We start from the raw sequence: 15,902 nt of genomic DNA, 5'->3' as shown, positions 1-15,902 counted from the left end.
TCCTTACCTAAAGGGATGATCTTGGAGGGTTTCTTCTCAAGCTCAAAAGAAAGCACAATAGGGCGGAGCACAGAGAGGCTGGTACAAAGTGTCCGGAGGAAGCGGGTCAAGGGCTCATCAGTCTTGGCTGAGGACTATCGAGCGAAACTCAGGATTAAGCAAAACTCAAATTCCTAAACCCTCTACCAAACCCTCAGGAACCTGGGTATCTGAGTCCCACCTCCCAGCCATATCTCACCTCAGGTTGAGCTCCAGACCCTGTAAATTGCAAGGCCACTTTACCTGGCCCTCTGACAAACTCTAGGAGGGAGGTCCACTCACTAGGACACAGGCCTAGTGCTGCTGGCACATGATGATTCCTACAGGTCACCAAAGCTTCAGCAGTCCCATCCTCTACCAGGAACCTGGGGTGGGGGTGGGGGTGGGGGTGAGAAACAGAAACTCCCATAGCAAACCCAGGTGACCAGTCACCTGAATCCAACATGTCTTCATCTCCTCTCTTTCATCTTTAACGCGTTTACCCTCATCATCCATTCAAAATTATTCATCAAGCAATTCCCACAAGCCAAGAATTATGCTAACACAGGGAGAGCACACAGGCGAAGCTGTATAATAGGGAAGTAAATAGTGCGATGGGTGCCCACCTTCTGCTCTTACCTGATGTTGGCCTGGCTTACAGATGTTTGAGTGGGGCAAGTGGAGCCCTGAAGAGTACACCTTCCCTGGGATGAAGAAAATGGTTGGAAACATCCTCTTGGTACCATCACATCACCTCTGGCACCTGGCACCCAGCATAGCCCCTTCCCTCACAAACCTGGGGGCAGAGGCTGGTACAGTGAGCACACACCCAGAGGAGCTGAAGACTGAAGACGGAAACAATATGGCAAGACGCAGTGGCCCGGAACGGGGCCTGGCCACCTTGTAGCAGTCTAGCCAGGTAGATGTGGGGCAGGGGAGCCCTGAAGAGAGGGAGAGAGAGAGAAAGTGAGAGGGAGAAATGCGTGTCAAAAAATAGCCAAAGGGGTTCTGAAGGCAGGGTGTGTTTGGAAGGGCTCAGCAGGCATAGGGATGGGAATAATAGGGGCTTCCATGTTCTCCTGGAAGCTCCTCTGTCCCCATTTTGATTCCTGATCTCCAATTGTCATCAATTATTTTTCAGGATTGAACAACCAAGATGTTAGCCAAAAAAAGATATCTGCATTGTAGATTGAAAAGCCCTTAAGAGCCCAGGACAATAAATCTTGCTGGATAAAATGACAGGTATTGAGCATTTTTATTTGGGGCAGAGGAAATTGTTCTGACTCAACACATTCTGCTAGGATTGGAGAAGACCGTACGTAAGGCAAAAATTGCAGGGCCAGGAATATGCGTGGGATGCAGATGTGAGGCTGTGAAATTTGGGGATCTATGGCCTGGGGCACTGACCTGATTGTGGTCTCTGGGGGAAAACTCAGGACATGCACATAAGTAGATGACCGGAAACAACAGTAAACATTGTGGGATCTGCAAGTGGAAGAGGAGGAGAAAGAAGTCAATTTGAGGCTGGAACTGGGACTATATCACAGGCTTGGCCACTCCCGAGGGATGCGCCCTAAATACACCAGGCTCTACCAAAGCAGAGGGAAGAAAGAGAAGGACTAGTCTGGAACATCTCATGAGGGTAGAGGACATAAATTCCAGAGTAACATATTGAACAAAGTATCAAAAAGAAGGTATGATGGTAGCATATGGTTAGACAGGGGTGACCATTCAAGAGAACCACATCATTAGGGACAGGAGGGAGGGCCAGCTACATAGATCTTCACCTGGAAACTCTTTTCTCCAGCTGGTTAAAGTAGACTCGGGCTCCTGGAAGGAGTCCTAGAGGCGGAGGCAAGTGTGGGCCTTCAATATATATGTCCAAGTGAGGGGGGAATTCACAGTCAGCAGTCTCCAGAGCTACGGTTAGCTTCACACACCTTCTCCTGGCCCCAATGCTTCCTACAGAAGGAAAGGGCAGGGGTCAGTGGTATCCATCTGGACCACAAGGTCCCACGACTCTATTTCATACCTTCCCTCAAAGGAGGTGTCATTACCAGGTTTTGTCCAGATAAGGGCCGCAAATGGCTCACACAGTGTCCGTGACAGAATCTCAGCTGAGAAAGACACCAAGGAATCGGTGAAGCTGAAGGGTCAGAGAAATACAATGAGAATGGAGGCATAAGAAAACAGAGAACGGAGAGTCAGGTCCAAGGACAGAAAGAGGAGCTAAAGTATCATTAGACCATCATCTAGAAGGTCCTGAAAAATATCATGCTGTGTCAAATTGCACACTAAAAGTTATAGGACTTAGGAAAAATAGGGTTGTGGCAGATCACTCAAAACCTATATGTTGTAACCAGAGGCCTTAGCAAGAAGCACAACAGCAGAGTTAAATCTCCACTTGCATTTAGACCTAGAATCTCAGACAGTCCACCATTTGTGGCTTTATATGCGGGGGTTCATGCCCCCTCCTTCCAATCATAGATCCTTGAAAACATTCATTTCTAGTATAGACCAGTTTCGTAAAAATTACACATACAATCCAGTAGGGTTTGTTTGTTTAACACAGAGGGAAAGATCTCTGTAGCTTCTTCATTTGCATGTGCAGCTACCCCCAAAAAGCTTACATGAGGAAAGTATAGTTGTTCCTGAAGCCATAAGCCAGCCACTTCTTGTATTAAAGGAAGGCCCTACCCTATAGATATTTAGCTTTTGTCCTTACATTTTTTTCTTTTATGTTTCTTATATTTTCTTTTATTGCTAAGGCTTTACCTGAATTGTGAGAAAGCCTTCTCATGATCATTTCAAAACAGTAACATGCTGGGGGCAAAAATCAGGTATGAAACACAATTTCCATCTTATACTGACATCTTTCCTCTAGGAGCTAAATCACATTAAAGAAACACGCTGTAGCAGAGAAAGGACGATTTGCAAACCCAACTATGGCAGCGGAAGAGCTGGAGAAGCTGGAGGACATTTACTTGCTACTGAGCAGGTCGGTTAGCGAGGATTCAGGCAGTGCCTTGCTGATACCCAGCACATCTGGGATGTCCTGGGAGCTCTCAAGTTCCAGGGTCCACTCATCCTGGACAGTGAGGCAGGATGTACAGCCAGCCAACTCCAGAGGATGCTGCGACACGCAGGATGAACCATCCTCCTCAAATAACATTGGTGTCTGCCAGGAAATGGGAAGATGATGGTCTCTCAGTGTATCTTGGTCCAGAGGGAGGTTCACAAAATACTATCACCCAATTTTGTTTTCTCTCTGGAGGCTGGTGAAGGAAGTGATCCAGACATAGAGAGGCCTTCTATTTGATCTAGAGCCACCCTTCTGCTAGGAGACCTGGAGTGACCAGGCACTGGCACTTCCTCTCCAGACCCCAAGCCAAAGAAAAGCTCTCTAGGGAAGGACGTGATGAAGTAGGGCACTCACAGGAGGGCCTGGAGCCACAAGTCGGTACACGTGCCCGGGGTGCAAGAACTCGAACCAGCGGACTGAGGAGCCAAGAAAGATGAGGAGAACCTGTGAGGAAGGAGAGAAGGGTGCTGGGGTTCCAGACAGGAGCTAGGGGGACAGGTCAAGCCCGAGGACCCTACAGTCCCAGCTTACCTTGTGATCCTTGTGCTCATCTCTCTTGAACTCGGGTGCGCTCCATCCAGTTCCCTCCTTCCTCTGGGTGTTCCCAAGCCAGGTTCCTGATACGTGGAAACTGAGAGTGGGCTTGGGACCCTGTGGACTGGCTCCTGGAGGGACACACAAGTTCCTCTTCATCAGTGCCTCCTTGTGGGACAGCAAGAACAGCCGGCTCTGTCCTATGTGGGGACCCTCAGAGAGGGTGGGCTCCGTCTGCCGAGGTGTTGAGGTGGCTGAGTGAAGGGACGGTCTGGGCACAGGCAGGATCAGGGCATCGGCCAGAAACAACTGGACATAGACTCTGTTGGGAGAGACAAGGAATAGGTTTCTTAGTGATGTAGGCATTGGGTGTTGTGAGTCCCAGCATTCCAACACCTGCACCAGGCCCTTCCCCTTCCCCTCCAAGACTCAGGAGTACAGCCACTACCCCAAGGCCAACCTGGCCTGCTTCTTCTGGATGAAGCCTGTCATGCTCAGCTCCTTCCAGGAAGGAAAGTTGCTTCTGATATTCCTCTCTATGACCAACTGAAACCTCTCTGCCCGTACCAAGCAACCTAGAGGAAGGAAATTTTCTATTTTGGCAAAAGGAAAGAATTGTAGAACAGGAAGTGAAGCAGACCACTCTGCAAGTCTTGCTGCCCAACCCAAGCCTGACCTGATCTCCACCTTAGAGGGATGACACCTCAAGGGAGAAACCATTCCATCCCCATGTCCAATCCCACCCCTAACCTTCTAAGCTAAAAGGCCTCGATTCTATTTTCTCACAAATCTCTAAAACACCTGTTCCTAGATCTAAGGAAACTTTGCTTTCTATGATTTCTACAAATCTCAGTAAGTCCAAACAAGACTGGAGGGACACAAAAGTTCATCAGTGCCTCCTTGTGGGACAGCAAGAATAGCCAGCTCTGTCCTAGGTGGGAGCCCTCGGCTTTTTCAAACTAATAATGTAGAAAATGGGAGCTGTCATCCTGGTGTGCATATTAGGCTCTCTGGAGGGAGAAATGAATGCTGGGAATTGGAGTTCTGGCCAGGGGACCCCTTGCCCCTTTTCTCTACCTGCCCAATACCAGCCTCCTAAACTTCTCCCAAAACTTGATGAACACGTATCACTTCAGCATCTCCAGAAAATCCCAGTAGGTGCTTTTCCCAAACCCCCCCATTCCGAGACCTTCTATTCCTCCACCACCTTCTCTCCACCTCTGAACTCCAAACCTATGAGCCGGGAGTCAGTGAGGGGCTCCGAGTGCTTGTTCATGAGGAGGCAGGGGAGGGAATCACTTTTGTCCCGAAGTTGCAGACAACCTGTACGAGATGAAGCCACCAGAATCCCAAGCAAAACCTGCAGGGAGATGAAAGCCAAGGTATCAAGTATTTATTAAGCAAATATTGAGCATCTACTATGTGCCTGGCATATGTTAAATGTTAGCTACAAAGTGAACAAAAAGACATGGTCTCTAATCTCAAAGAACTTATATCCAAGTGGGGAAGACAGGTGTGAAAAAAACACACATTCACACATTTGGTAGCAGGAGAGAAAGGTTCAAATTGAGGTTAGAGCTAGGAGAACAAGCAGGACTTCGTCGGACATAGAAGGTTGGGTTTTATTTTATATACACTGGGAGAAACAAGAAAAGGATTTAAAGCAAGAGAGGTTCGTAATCCAAGTCACATTTTACTTCACTCTTTCCAGTTGCTGTAGGGAGGGGACCAAGAAGAGATGGAGCAGTCTAGTTAGAAGGCCAGTCAGTCAAAATGACAAAAAATGACTATGGTAGTGGTACTGAGGGTGGCAAAAAGAGGAAGTACCCTGAACCCTGCTGGAGCTCCACTTACCTGGGCTGGATGGAAAGTGGAGGGCAGCAGACAGAGCCAGGACCAGGTCAGACGCTGATTGAGTTGGTAACTGGTCAGGTGAGAAGCCTCTGCGAGGGGCAGAAGGGTCTTAGAGTCAAAGGAGTCCCAGGCCCTGCTCCGCCCTTCCTCTTTCAGAGTGGCCAGAGTGGGGAAGGAACAGGGAGTCTGCAGCCGAGTGTACTGTCAGGGAGAAAAGAAAAATCAGACTGTGTATCCCGTGTGTCCCCCTGTACATTAGCTCTGTAACCCTCTTATTCCCACATCCTTATACCTTCTGGAGTGGACAGAGATGCGGCTTTTCGAGGATCTCCTTGTGTACATTCCGACTGGGGATGCAGGGTGGAGCTAGGACATCCAGGATAGGAGCCAGGACTTGTAGTCCCAGGCTGGGGTGCCCAGGAGAGGAGTGCTGCAGCAACTGGTGGTGTCTCAGCACATGAGGACAGAGCCTTGGCCAGAGAAAGACGCTGAGTCACTTCTCCCAAAGACCCTGCCTCTTCTAGCATCCTGCTTCCCTTACTTCCACTGCCGCCCCAGCCCAGACCCTCATCCTCCTCACTTGCTGGCCAGCTCCTCCAGGGCCTTGGTAGCCCACAGGTAGAGGGGAAGTCCTAATTGGCGTTCCCATACCAGGTGCTCATACAGGGAAGACTGGGCTTGGGAGGAAGACTGAGTCTCGGGCTTCCGGGGAGAAAAGCTCCGAAGCAAAATGGCACCACGGAGACAAGGGGCTAGCACTGGCCTTCGGGCCCACCCACCCACCGACTGGAGGAGGTGAACATCCTGGATCTGGGGGAAAGCAGAAAAGGTGAAAAAGCAGAGGTGAAGCCAACTCAATGACTCCAGGCAGAGCTAACTGCAGTTTTCCACTGCCTGGGTTCCAGAAGACCCAATTTCTCCTACACAGGTGATTTCCCTTCAGCCTCATGCCTTGCCTCCTCACCTTCCATTACAGCCCACTGCCTCTGGGGTAAGCCTTCATCCCTCACAAGCTCCATTCAGTCTTTCTGTGGGCCAGAGGGCTCCTGGATGGTGTGGCTTACCTACTCATCAGGCTGGCCCTCCCTACACCTGGGCTTCAGCTCTACCATCTCCTCCTCCAGATAGCAGTTAGAAGGCTCTTCTGTGAAGGAGATGCTTTGGTCCCAACCCCTCCTCTCTGTGTCTCAGACTCTAATAATTTCTGATCGGAGCTCTCATCCAAATCATGCTTAACATACACACATGTCCCCCCCCCCATCCCCACCCCAAAACACACTAATTATTTTTATATTTTTGCTATAAAGGTTCCCACCCTGCTGCATAGAAAGACCAGCCCATAAAGGTAAGAGAAGCCTCTTTTTATCACCAGCCCTAATCCCTCACATACCTCCAGACAGACTCCTGGTCGCACTACCCGCCTGAGGCCATGGAATTCCCGGTAAGCAAGGCAGAGCCCCAGCTGCCCATCCAGCTCATAGAGTCCAGCAGGCTGATTCAGAACGCCTGTGACCGTTCCCTGCAAAGAGGTCAAAGGGCCAGTTGATCCCTATTTCCTTCCTCTTTGGAGACCCACATTTCCTGCCCCTCGAGCTCTAGGATCGCTCTCTTATACTTACTGTATATGATAAGAGTATGGAGTTCTGGACAAGACCTTCTTGCTCTTCCCTCTCTTGGGAGTTGCTGGGCCTGGGGTCAGCCTCCAAGAGGGGTCCATCCAGCTCCAGTTCTAGCTCTCGTACACATTCTGGTTTCAGCGGCAACAGATGAGAGGAGGGACTGGTCCTCCAAACATGGTAACGGTGACCTTGGATCTTGGATACTCGCAGCTCTGTCAGCACATAGGCTCTACCAGGCCGAAGGGCTCGGTGCCACACCAGTTGGGCAGGGACCTGGCTTATGCAGAGGCAGCCAACATGGCACGAGACACTTTTCACAATGGTGTCCCTCTGCCAGAGTCCCTTTCCATCATGATTTGACCTCAAAGACCTGCTCCTTATGAGCTTTCCTTGCCTCTTCATCTTCCTTGTTTACCAATTAAATCTTAAGCCATAGAATTTTCAGGATCTCTCCTCTCTCACAGGAGATGCCAAATGTTTCCCAATCCCTCCCCCAAGATACAAGCCATCCCTAAAACTTCCTCTAAAATATAACAATATTCCACTCAGAAAATTATGTCCCTTTTGCATTTCCCCTATCCTACCCCATAACATACAAACAATTTTCATTTATTTAATCAATATGCACTAGGTAGGTATATATCCAGTATTGGAACAGATGTTAAGGAAATGTAATAGACTGTTCCCTTTTCTCCAACCTATTTCAAACCACTGGGGAACACAGACACCAACCCAAGTAATAATATGGAGCCATGTATGACCAAGTGGCAAAAAGAATACACATTTGCTAAGGTTTCAGAGAAAGACTAAAAAGGTCAGGATGGGTTGGAATGATCAGGCAGGCCAAGTGAAAGAAGCGGAACTTGAACAGGGTCCTGAAGGACATCTCTGGTTTGTCAAAGTGGAGAGAGAGAAGGGCGATTCAAGCAGGAGGCAACAACATAGAAATGTCTGGAACTCAGAACAAGCAAGGCAGTGAAAACACTGGCCAGGATGGAGACGAAGGAATTCTTGAAAGTTGTAGGAGACAAGACGGGAGAGCCAAGTTGAGGGCAAAAAAACCAGAACTAACATGCTGAATACTTTATTTTATAGGAAAATGAAAAATATAAAAGTAGGAAAATAAAAATAAACATCCGGTCGGCTGATGGTTAAGAACTGGCTTGGGATGCCAGAGGGCCCCGGTTCGGATCCCACATATGAGGGCCAGTGACACTGCCCTCCACAGCTAAGATGCTGAACAACAGCTCAATCTGGAGCTGGGCTGCAGTGAGTCGCCGGCTGCAGTGAGTTGCCGGCGATGGTGTAGGCTGCAGCCCCTGTGGCAGTGGGTTGCCATGGGCTACTGTGTGTAGCCAGCAGTCAGCGTGAGCGGCCAGCAGCCACAGTGAGCAGCCGTCCAGAAGCCGGCGACTGATGTGCCTTGCCCGGGAAGAGCGCAATGATGGTGCCAACTTGGGCCAGTGAAGCAACGTCCTCCACAACTAGACTGAAGAACGAAAGGAAAGCAACTTGTCTGTTCCCCTTCCCCCAATTCCCCAGCACTGTTCCCATCCCCCCAATTCCCCAATAAAAATCTTAAAAAAAAAAAAAAAGAAACATCTGACAGCAGGGCATCATATGGACTGGATAAGGGTGGCTGTTGAAGAAATTGAAGCACAAGGCAAAAAGGGACTATTTGTAAATATAACAATCTTCTAGGCATGCTCGTCCCATAGGCATAACAGTACTGCTGCCTTTCTTAGGGGTTTCAAAACACACTGATGGTCGACACTTGAACTTTAGTCTCCTGTGCTCAACTTCACACATCTCCATTTCTACTCTAAAACCAGTTGAGTACCATCAATCAGACCTTGGATGTCACAACTCATCATAAGATATTGCTAAGACCTCACTTAAGCTTACTGCTTGTGCAAAACAAGTAGTTAATAATGGTTTGACTGAACAAACCAACAAATAAATGAATACTGGTGATTCTGCTCCTCCCAGCTCTCCCTATGCTCATTAGACTTCCTCTAACCTCTCACTAGGACCTCCTATCACAGCCCTTTCTCCTTTATTCAGACACTGAGTGAGGTCCTTACCTTCCTCTGTTCCAATACTGCATCACCATAGTTACCGTATTTCCCCATGTATAAGACATATCCTTTTTCAAAAAATTTGGGGTCTAAAAACTGGGTGCGTCTTATACAGGGGTTGTAGATTATTTGACAGTGATGAGTTGTATGAATTTTATGATGAATAAAACTTGAGTTCAATAACTTTATGTAATACATTTTTTTTCAAATTTTGGGCCCCAAATTAAGGTGCATCTTATACATGGAGAAATACGGTATTTCCTCAACTCCTTTTCTAAGGCAAAAAACCTACTTAAGTTAGACAGACTCATGCCACCCTAGTGCCAAACACTTATGCTGACCCTCTCCAGCTTGGCCCTGTCACTGCTCAGCAATCTCTTATCCCCAAACACCTAGCACAGCAGTTACCCTGAACCTTTTTTTTTTTTTTAAGGTTTTACTAGGGAATTGGGGGAGGGGAACAGACAAGTTGCTGTTCTTTTGTTCTTCAGTCTAGTTGTGGAGGGTGTAGCTTCACTGGCCCAAGTTGGTATTATCATTGCGCTCTTCCTGGGTGAGGCAGTTGCTCGCAGGCCATTGGACGGCGGCTCGGCTCACGGCAGCTCCCGCTGGCTGCCGGCCACTCATGGTAGCTTACAGCAGCCCTTATAGCAGCCCGCTGCCAACCCACTGCAGCCTACACCGTCGCCTGCGACTCATGGCAGCCCAACTCCAGGTCGAGCTGCTGTTCACGATCTTAGATGTAGAGGGCACAGCGTCACTGGCCCACATGTGGGGTCTGAACCGAGGCCATGCTGCTCAGAGCTGGCGTCCCAAGCCAACACTTAACCAACGTGCCACACGGCCGGTCTGCAGTTACCCTGAACCTTTACTCCTCTTTTCTGAGTCTAGTCCTCCATTTTCAAGAAATGACCTCACTGTATCATAGAAGAGACTCACTGAGGTCATCTACAGTGACAGTTTGTCTCCAATATGTCTCTTCAGCAGCCCATAAACATACCAAGATCACTCCTCCCCTGACTTCCCAGGCTTATTCCAAAGCCCGCCTCTGCACCCTTACAGTGTCTCGTGTATGTGTGTGTACCTATCACAGCACTTATGATCCTGAATATTAACAGCTGACTTACTTATCTGGTTGAGAGTTTCAAATTTGTGCCTCTGAAATGACCAAAGTGCCTAGCGTTATAATACATACTCGATAAAGGATGAATCTTGGTACAGGTGATGCTCCAGTCATGAATATCCTCCCCTCTCTCCTAGTGATTTAAACTCTGTCCATCCTTCAAAGACCCAGATCAAGTCTAAACTTTCCCATAAGGCTTCCCTCCACATAATAAACTCTAGCTGACCTGCTACGGCAGTTATAATAACTACACTATACATCTTAGAACTTATATACTGTTATACTGTTTTGTATTATTCTCTGCTTATTTCATAAATCAATATCATATAAGATCTACAAGATTATAAACTACCCAAAGGGCTTACCCTACTTTGGTCACCTTGCAGAAATTCAAGTGCATTTCAGAAATTTCTCCCTGGACATATAACACACGAATGAGCCAACCCCGCCCTACACAGACTTTTTGAATGGTGTCTAGACTTAAAATATTTTAATGTAAAGAAAATATATAAGCTCCTCTTTAACCCAGGAGGAAAAAGCAAGATCAGAAATTTGGGTGGCTTCTAAGAATTTTTAGTTTTAGCAATTTTTTTGTTCCTTTGTACTTTAATCACTGTTACTGAAGCTCATGGTACACAGAGGCAGTTAAGAATTCAAATAGTGCTCATAAATATCATAGTTTCCAAATGTTTTGATACGCATGTTAGAGAGCCTTTTCATCCTTTGTTTTGAATGCTTTTAGAACCTTATTCAAGTAACTGTGTAAGTCATATAATAACTAGTGTAAAAATAAATATTAAAATTGTACCAGCTGATAGAGTGAACAATAAGTATCAAATTTTTTTAAAAAGTGTATGTATTCCATGTATTAATTGTGTTCAGATAATTTTCTTGGTCATCCTTCTAATGCAGGGGGAAACCAAATGATTCTGGTAGGTTTTCAAAATGTCACACACAATACAAAAGTTGTCTACTCTAATGAATTGCACAGCAGCAGAGTCTATTCCCTACCTCCTATACACAGGAACGATGTTACCTGGAATCTTCCCTCAATATTGCTGTTCCAGAAAACAGCTCTTCCCAGCTGTCCTCCTTTCTGAAATGGTTCCTCCTAATATGTTATCTTTCCCGTTCAGAGTTCCAACACCCCTTCCACATCTCCATGCCGCTGAATTGACCCTAATCCTCACCTGCACGATGATGGACACATAGCTGCTGGTTTGGCTGTCAGCTGGGGATAATTCACCAAGAGACAGGACAAAATAAGCTTTCTTTTGACTTTTCACCAGAGCACTCAATCGAACCAGCTTCCCAGCCAGGTTTGGCTTCACAACTCTGAGCTTCCTATTAAAGAAGGTAGAAAGAAGAGAGGAAAAAGTCATTTTTATTTCTCTTCTTTTTCCCTAAAAATGCCTCCCCTCCCATGTAAAGAACAATCCAGTAGTGATGTAAAATTTCCATATTTCCATAGCTACTCGAAAGATATTATTCTAAAAGAGGCTCTATCATCCCTTTGATCTGGGACATTTCAACTATATTACTTTCGGTACCTTTCTCTCCTTTTTTCCCCTGACCCATCATCATTCTCCTGGTTTCACAGTGCTCCCTCCTCCCCTAGAGAGGGAAGAATTAATTACCTTTGCCTGAGTAGGCAGGACGCAGCTTCTGGGTAGAGAACAGGGATAGTGGGGAGGGGGCCAGCACTGATGGTCAAGGGAAACACTGGCACAGGGGCACTCCAGAGCTCCAAGTGCCCTTGCCCTGAGGAGTTCCACTTGGCAGGAGAGAGGTAACTCCAACTGGGGAATAGGAAGAGATGGCCCAACCAAGAAAGGTCCAGATCTATGAGCTACAAAAGACCAAGAGCAAGGGTTAATCAGGATTCTAGCATCCCATCCAGCCCCCTCCACCTTTGTTCCCTCAGAGACTTATTGCCTCTCTGCCTAGACACCATTCTTTATAAGGATCTGAGGCACCTAACCTCCCCCTTCCTACTCACCTCACAGTCCAGGATACCAGTGTTATCTCTCACAGAGAGACTTCCATCCCTGTACTCTTGTTCCAAGTCCCCTGATAGGTCTGTTAGTGTCCCTAAAAGTAATAGCCGCTCCCGGGGTAGGGTCCCACTTAGTCCAGCCTCTTGGGCCCAAGCCTGGTATGCCATGCTGCTCCAGGACAGGTGGCTGCAGCATGAGAGGCGCTGGTGGGTTCTGAGGTTCTGTACTGAGACAAAGCTGCAGAGTGAAGGAAGCAAAGTATTGCAAAGCTGTATCAAGTCTAGGAAGTTACCCTCAGTCCTGACAAATCTCCCAGTATCCCAAGGAAAGGTGGATGGGGACTAAGAGAGGAGTTTGACTGATTGAAGGAGGGAAAGCTGGGATGAAGAGCCTAAGAAAATGAGGATGGGATCTGGGTTCAAAAACCAGTAAGTACCTAGGGAGAAAGTAGGAAGAAAGCCTGTGCTGAATAATATCTTGAACAAAATGGTGCCACAGACAAGACTCAGAAGGAATGGAGGAGGAATGCAAGAGCAGTCTGAGATAAATGTGGGGAGAACACTTTACCGATACCACGAACAGCTCCCTTGACAGCATCTTAGTTCTCAGATCCACAGAAAACTCCAATGAGGCCACCTAGGCATCTGTCTAATAGCTCAACCTCAGTGGGCCCATCCAGGTTTCCTTCCTAATCTAGAAAGTCACAGCGCTAGACACTAGCTTGGAAGCTGAGGCTGAGAACGACTGAGTTGGTATCAAGAGTTTTGAAATCTCAAGAGATGTATGAGATCAGCCATTCTTAAGCAAAATGTTGCAATACTGCTGAGTCACTATTAAGTGTGAGGTATATCATAGATAATGTGATAATAGTTAAATTATCAAAGTTGTAATAGATTCACATCTTTGTAATATGAGTGCCATTATTCTGCATTTGTATGATTTTTTGAGTGGAAAAGAAACAGGATAAGATTATAAAATATCGCAATTTCTCCTCGTACTTATAAGATTACCCATGTTCCACATCTGCTTTATTCTTTCCCACATGGCTCTGGAGCATATAAAAGGCAAAGATAGAAAACTAGCAGGTGTTGAGCCCCTCAGGCATATACTGTATTGGGTCCGTTCACACTCACTATTTGTATTGTATTTTCACCAAAAACCCTCGTTAAGCTACCGATGAGGAAAGCTAGAGAGGTTCAGGTACACAGTGACATTGGTGGAAAAGCCAGATGTGCTTCACTCAAAAGTCTATGTTCTTTTGTTTCCCTACTTCTCTGAAGGCCCCGGAAAAATCAATGAGAGAGGGCTATTTACCCTAGGACACCTTCAGGACAGAAAACAGCAAAAATAGGGATGACTTTTCCCAGGTTCTTTAGGGTCTGGGTCAGAAACTGAAGGTGATAACCTCGAATCCTTTGCATTTGTCCTTGCTCCCCAACTTTCAAGGCCTAGCACAGTGCCTAGCACACAACAGGCACTTGATGAAGGAGAATGAAAAAAAAAGAATATTTATGTCTGTCAAATTTCTATTTTACTTCCATCCACTATTCTTTATGAGCTCCTTACTTCTACATATTGTGCTATCTCGAACAAGAAACTTTAAAAAGGTTCCAAGTTTCCTAAAAATTGCTGACTTACCATTTTTCAATTATTCTAGTAATGCCAGAATTTTGAGAGATTTGGACCTTCAATTAGACTGTGATTACGGAGGCCACTAGGCATACACTTAGCTCACCAGCGGGAGACCCTAACCCCACTGCAATAGAGACTTCACGGAAATCACAATTCCTTCGACTACAACTAGTTGATAAGTAGCTCTCCTGTCCCAGAGCTTCACTCACACTAGCAGGACAGTTCTCAAATGAGATCTCATTCTATGTTTAAATAAACAATGTGATTTTTTTTTCTTTTTTTTAATTTCCAAGGTCAGTCTTGAAGTGGCTTCTGTATATCAGTTACAGAACTTCTGTTCTGCTAGACTTCAGGTGATTCTCAATGATGGTTGTTCTGTGGTTTGGTTGTAACTTTGATGTGGTCGTGAGAGGAGGCAAGCACTGCATTTACCTACTCCTCCATCTTGATCAGAAGCTTCTAAATAAACAATGCAATCTTAAAAGTTATAAAGATGGATAAGAATTGTAGGAAAAGAAAGGAAAAACACAGGTCAATGGAGTAAAATGAGAAGAGTTACAGAGAAAAGGAAAAAAACCCCAGGTAGCGGGCCCTCAGAAATAACTTTGGAATTAAAATATCATTTAATGCCTATCAAATAGACAAAAAAAAATTTGTGTTCAAGGTGAAAAACAGATATGAGAAAGGCTCAGGATACAGATGTATGCTGGTATGTGTGTCAATTTGGTACAACTCCACTGGAGAGCAGTGTGCAAACAGCTAATGAAGCTGATGGTGTGCATACCCGATGAGCCTGTGCTTCCCTTCAGTACATTGACTACTTAAGGAGAAGGGGTTAGGGGAGAACTGGATCAGGACAGAGCTCTTAGGGGACTTCACTAAATCTGGAACGCTTTACTTTTTATAAAAAAGAACTGAAGCAAATATGACAAAATGTTAAGGTTTTTTAAAAGTTGAGTATTAAGTACCTGGTTAAACACAATGTCAAAAAGTACACTGTTTAGTTCAGCTGACTCTTTTTCACAGGCAAGACTTTCTCAGTGAAGGAAGGAGTGTGTTGATTTATATTCTGGCAGACCAGCAATTTTAGTTACCACTGATTTATTTATTTGGTTTGCTATTCTTTTTGTCTTTATTCTAAGGATATATAGTTGAAATGTAATTTTCCCCCTTCTGTGTGGTGATGAATATCATTTTAATATAGTTAGGTTCGTTTGTTTCAGTATTCCATTTTAGGATTTTTCCTTGTTGATTTTAATTTTTTTAAAATTAAATGTTTGGGGTAATATTGGTTAATAACATTATATAATTTTCAGGTGTACAAGATTATAATTCAATATCTGTCCTCTATTGTGTGCTCCCCAGTCTAATTTCCTTCCATTACCATATATTTGACTCCTTTACCCACTTTGCCCTCCTCCCCACCGTTTCCTCCAAGTAACCACCATTTTGTTGTTTGCATCTATGAGTTTGTTTTTGTTTTGTTACTTTTTGTTTTATATTCCACATGTGAGTGAAATCATACGGTTTTTGTCCTTTTCTAGCTGACTTATTTCACTTAGCATAATATCAAGATTCATCCATGTTGTTATAAATGGCAATATTTCATCTTTTTTATGGCCAAGTAGTATTCTATTGAATATGAATATACATATCTCCAATCATCCATCAATGGACACTTAGATTGTTTCCATGTCTTGGCTACTACAAATAAAGCTGCAATGAACATAGGGGTACACACATCTTTACATATAAGTGTTTTCATGGTTTTCAGGTAAATACCTAGAAAAGGAATTACTGGATCATATATGGTACCGTATTTGCCGGCGTATAAGACGATTTTTTGGCCCTGAAAAATATGCCTCCAAGTGGGGGGTTGTCTTATACGCCAGGTACACTTCAGATAGACTGCCCATAGTGCTTGCCCCGTGCCATAGTGGCCTCCCGATGCCCGCCCACTTCATT

At 45.6% G+C, this 15,902-nt stretch overlaps 1 protein-coding gene across 1 annotated transcript in view; it reads right to left on the bottom strand.

Moving 5' to 3' along the window:
• The window catches only part of CTC1 (CST telomere replication complex component 1), a 30,374-nt gene that overhangs the window by 313 nt on the left and 14,159 nt on the right, over positions 1-15,902 (bottom strand). The window contains exons 3-22 of the mRNA XM_019665907.1: positions 12,308-12,542; positions 11,946-12,157; positions 11,499-11,652; positions 7,108-7,380; positions 6,879-7,007; positions 6,069-6,298; positions 5,781-5,958; positions 5,489-5,689; positions 4,868-4,994; positions 4,095-4,209; positions 3,632-3,956; positions 3,455-3,544; positions 3,003-3,196; positions 2,076-2,164; positions 1,806-1,980; positions 1,426-1,503; positions 815-959; positions 658-722; positions 239-404; positions 8-134 (exon numbers count right to left, since the gene is read on the bottom strand). Coding sequence (XP_019521452.1) covers positions 8-134; positions 239-404; positions 658-722; positions 815-959; positions 1,426-1,503; positions 1,806-1,980; positions 2,076-2,164; positions 3,003-3,196; positions 3,455-3,544; positions 3,632-3,956; positions 4,095-4,209; positions 4,868-4,994; positions 5,489-5,689; positions 5,781-5,958; positions 6,069-6,298; positions 6,879-7,007; positions 7,108-7,380; positions 11,499-11,652; positions 11,946-12,157; positions 12,308-12,542 — 3,308 coding nt within the window. The remainder of the gene's footprint in view (positions 1-7; positions 135-238; positions 405-657; positions 723-814; positions 960-1,425; positions 1,504-1,805; positions 1,981-2,075; positions 2,165-3,002; positions 3,197-3,454; positions 3,545-3,631; positions 3,957-4,094; positions 4,210-4,867; positions 4,995-5,488; positions 5,690-5,780; positions 5,959-6,068; positions 6,299-6,878; positions 7,008-7,107; positions 7,381-11,498; positions 11,653-11,945; positions 12,158-12,307; positions 12,543-15,902) is intronic.

Source organism: Hipposideros armiger, unplaced genomic scaffold (genome assembly GCF_001890085.2).
Source record: "Hipposideros armiger isolate ML-2016 unplaced genomic scaffold, ASM189008v1 scaffold_457, whole genome shotgun sequence".
NCBI classification, from domain to species: domain Eukaryota; kingdom Metazoa; phylum Chordata; class Mammalia; order Chiroptera; family Hipposideridae; genus Hipposideros; species Hipposideros armiger.
Note: the sequence above shows the minus strand (reverse complement) of the source record. Positions and strands in the feature narration are given on the sequence as shown.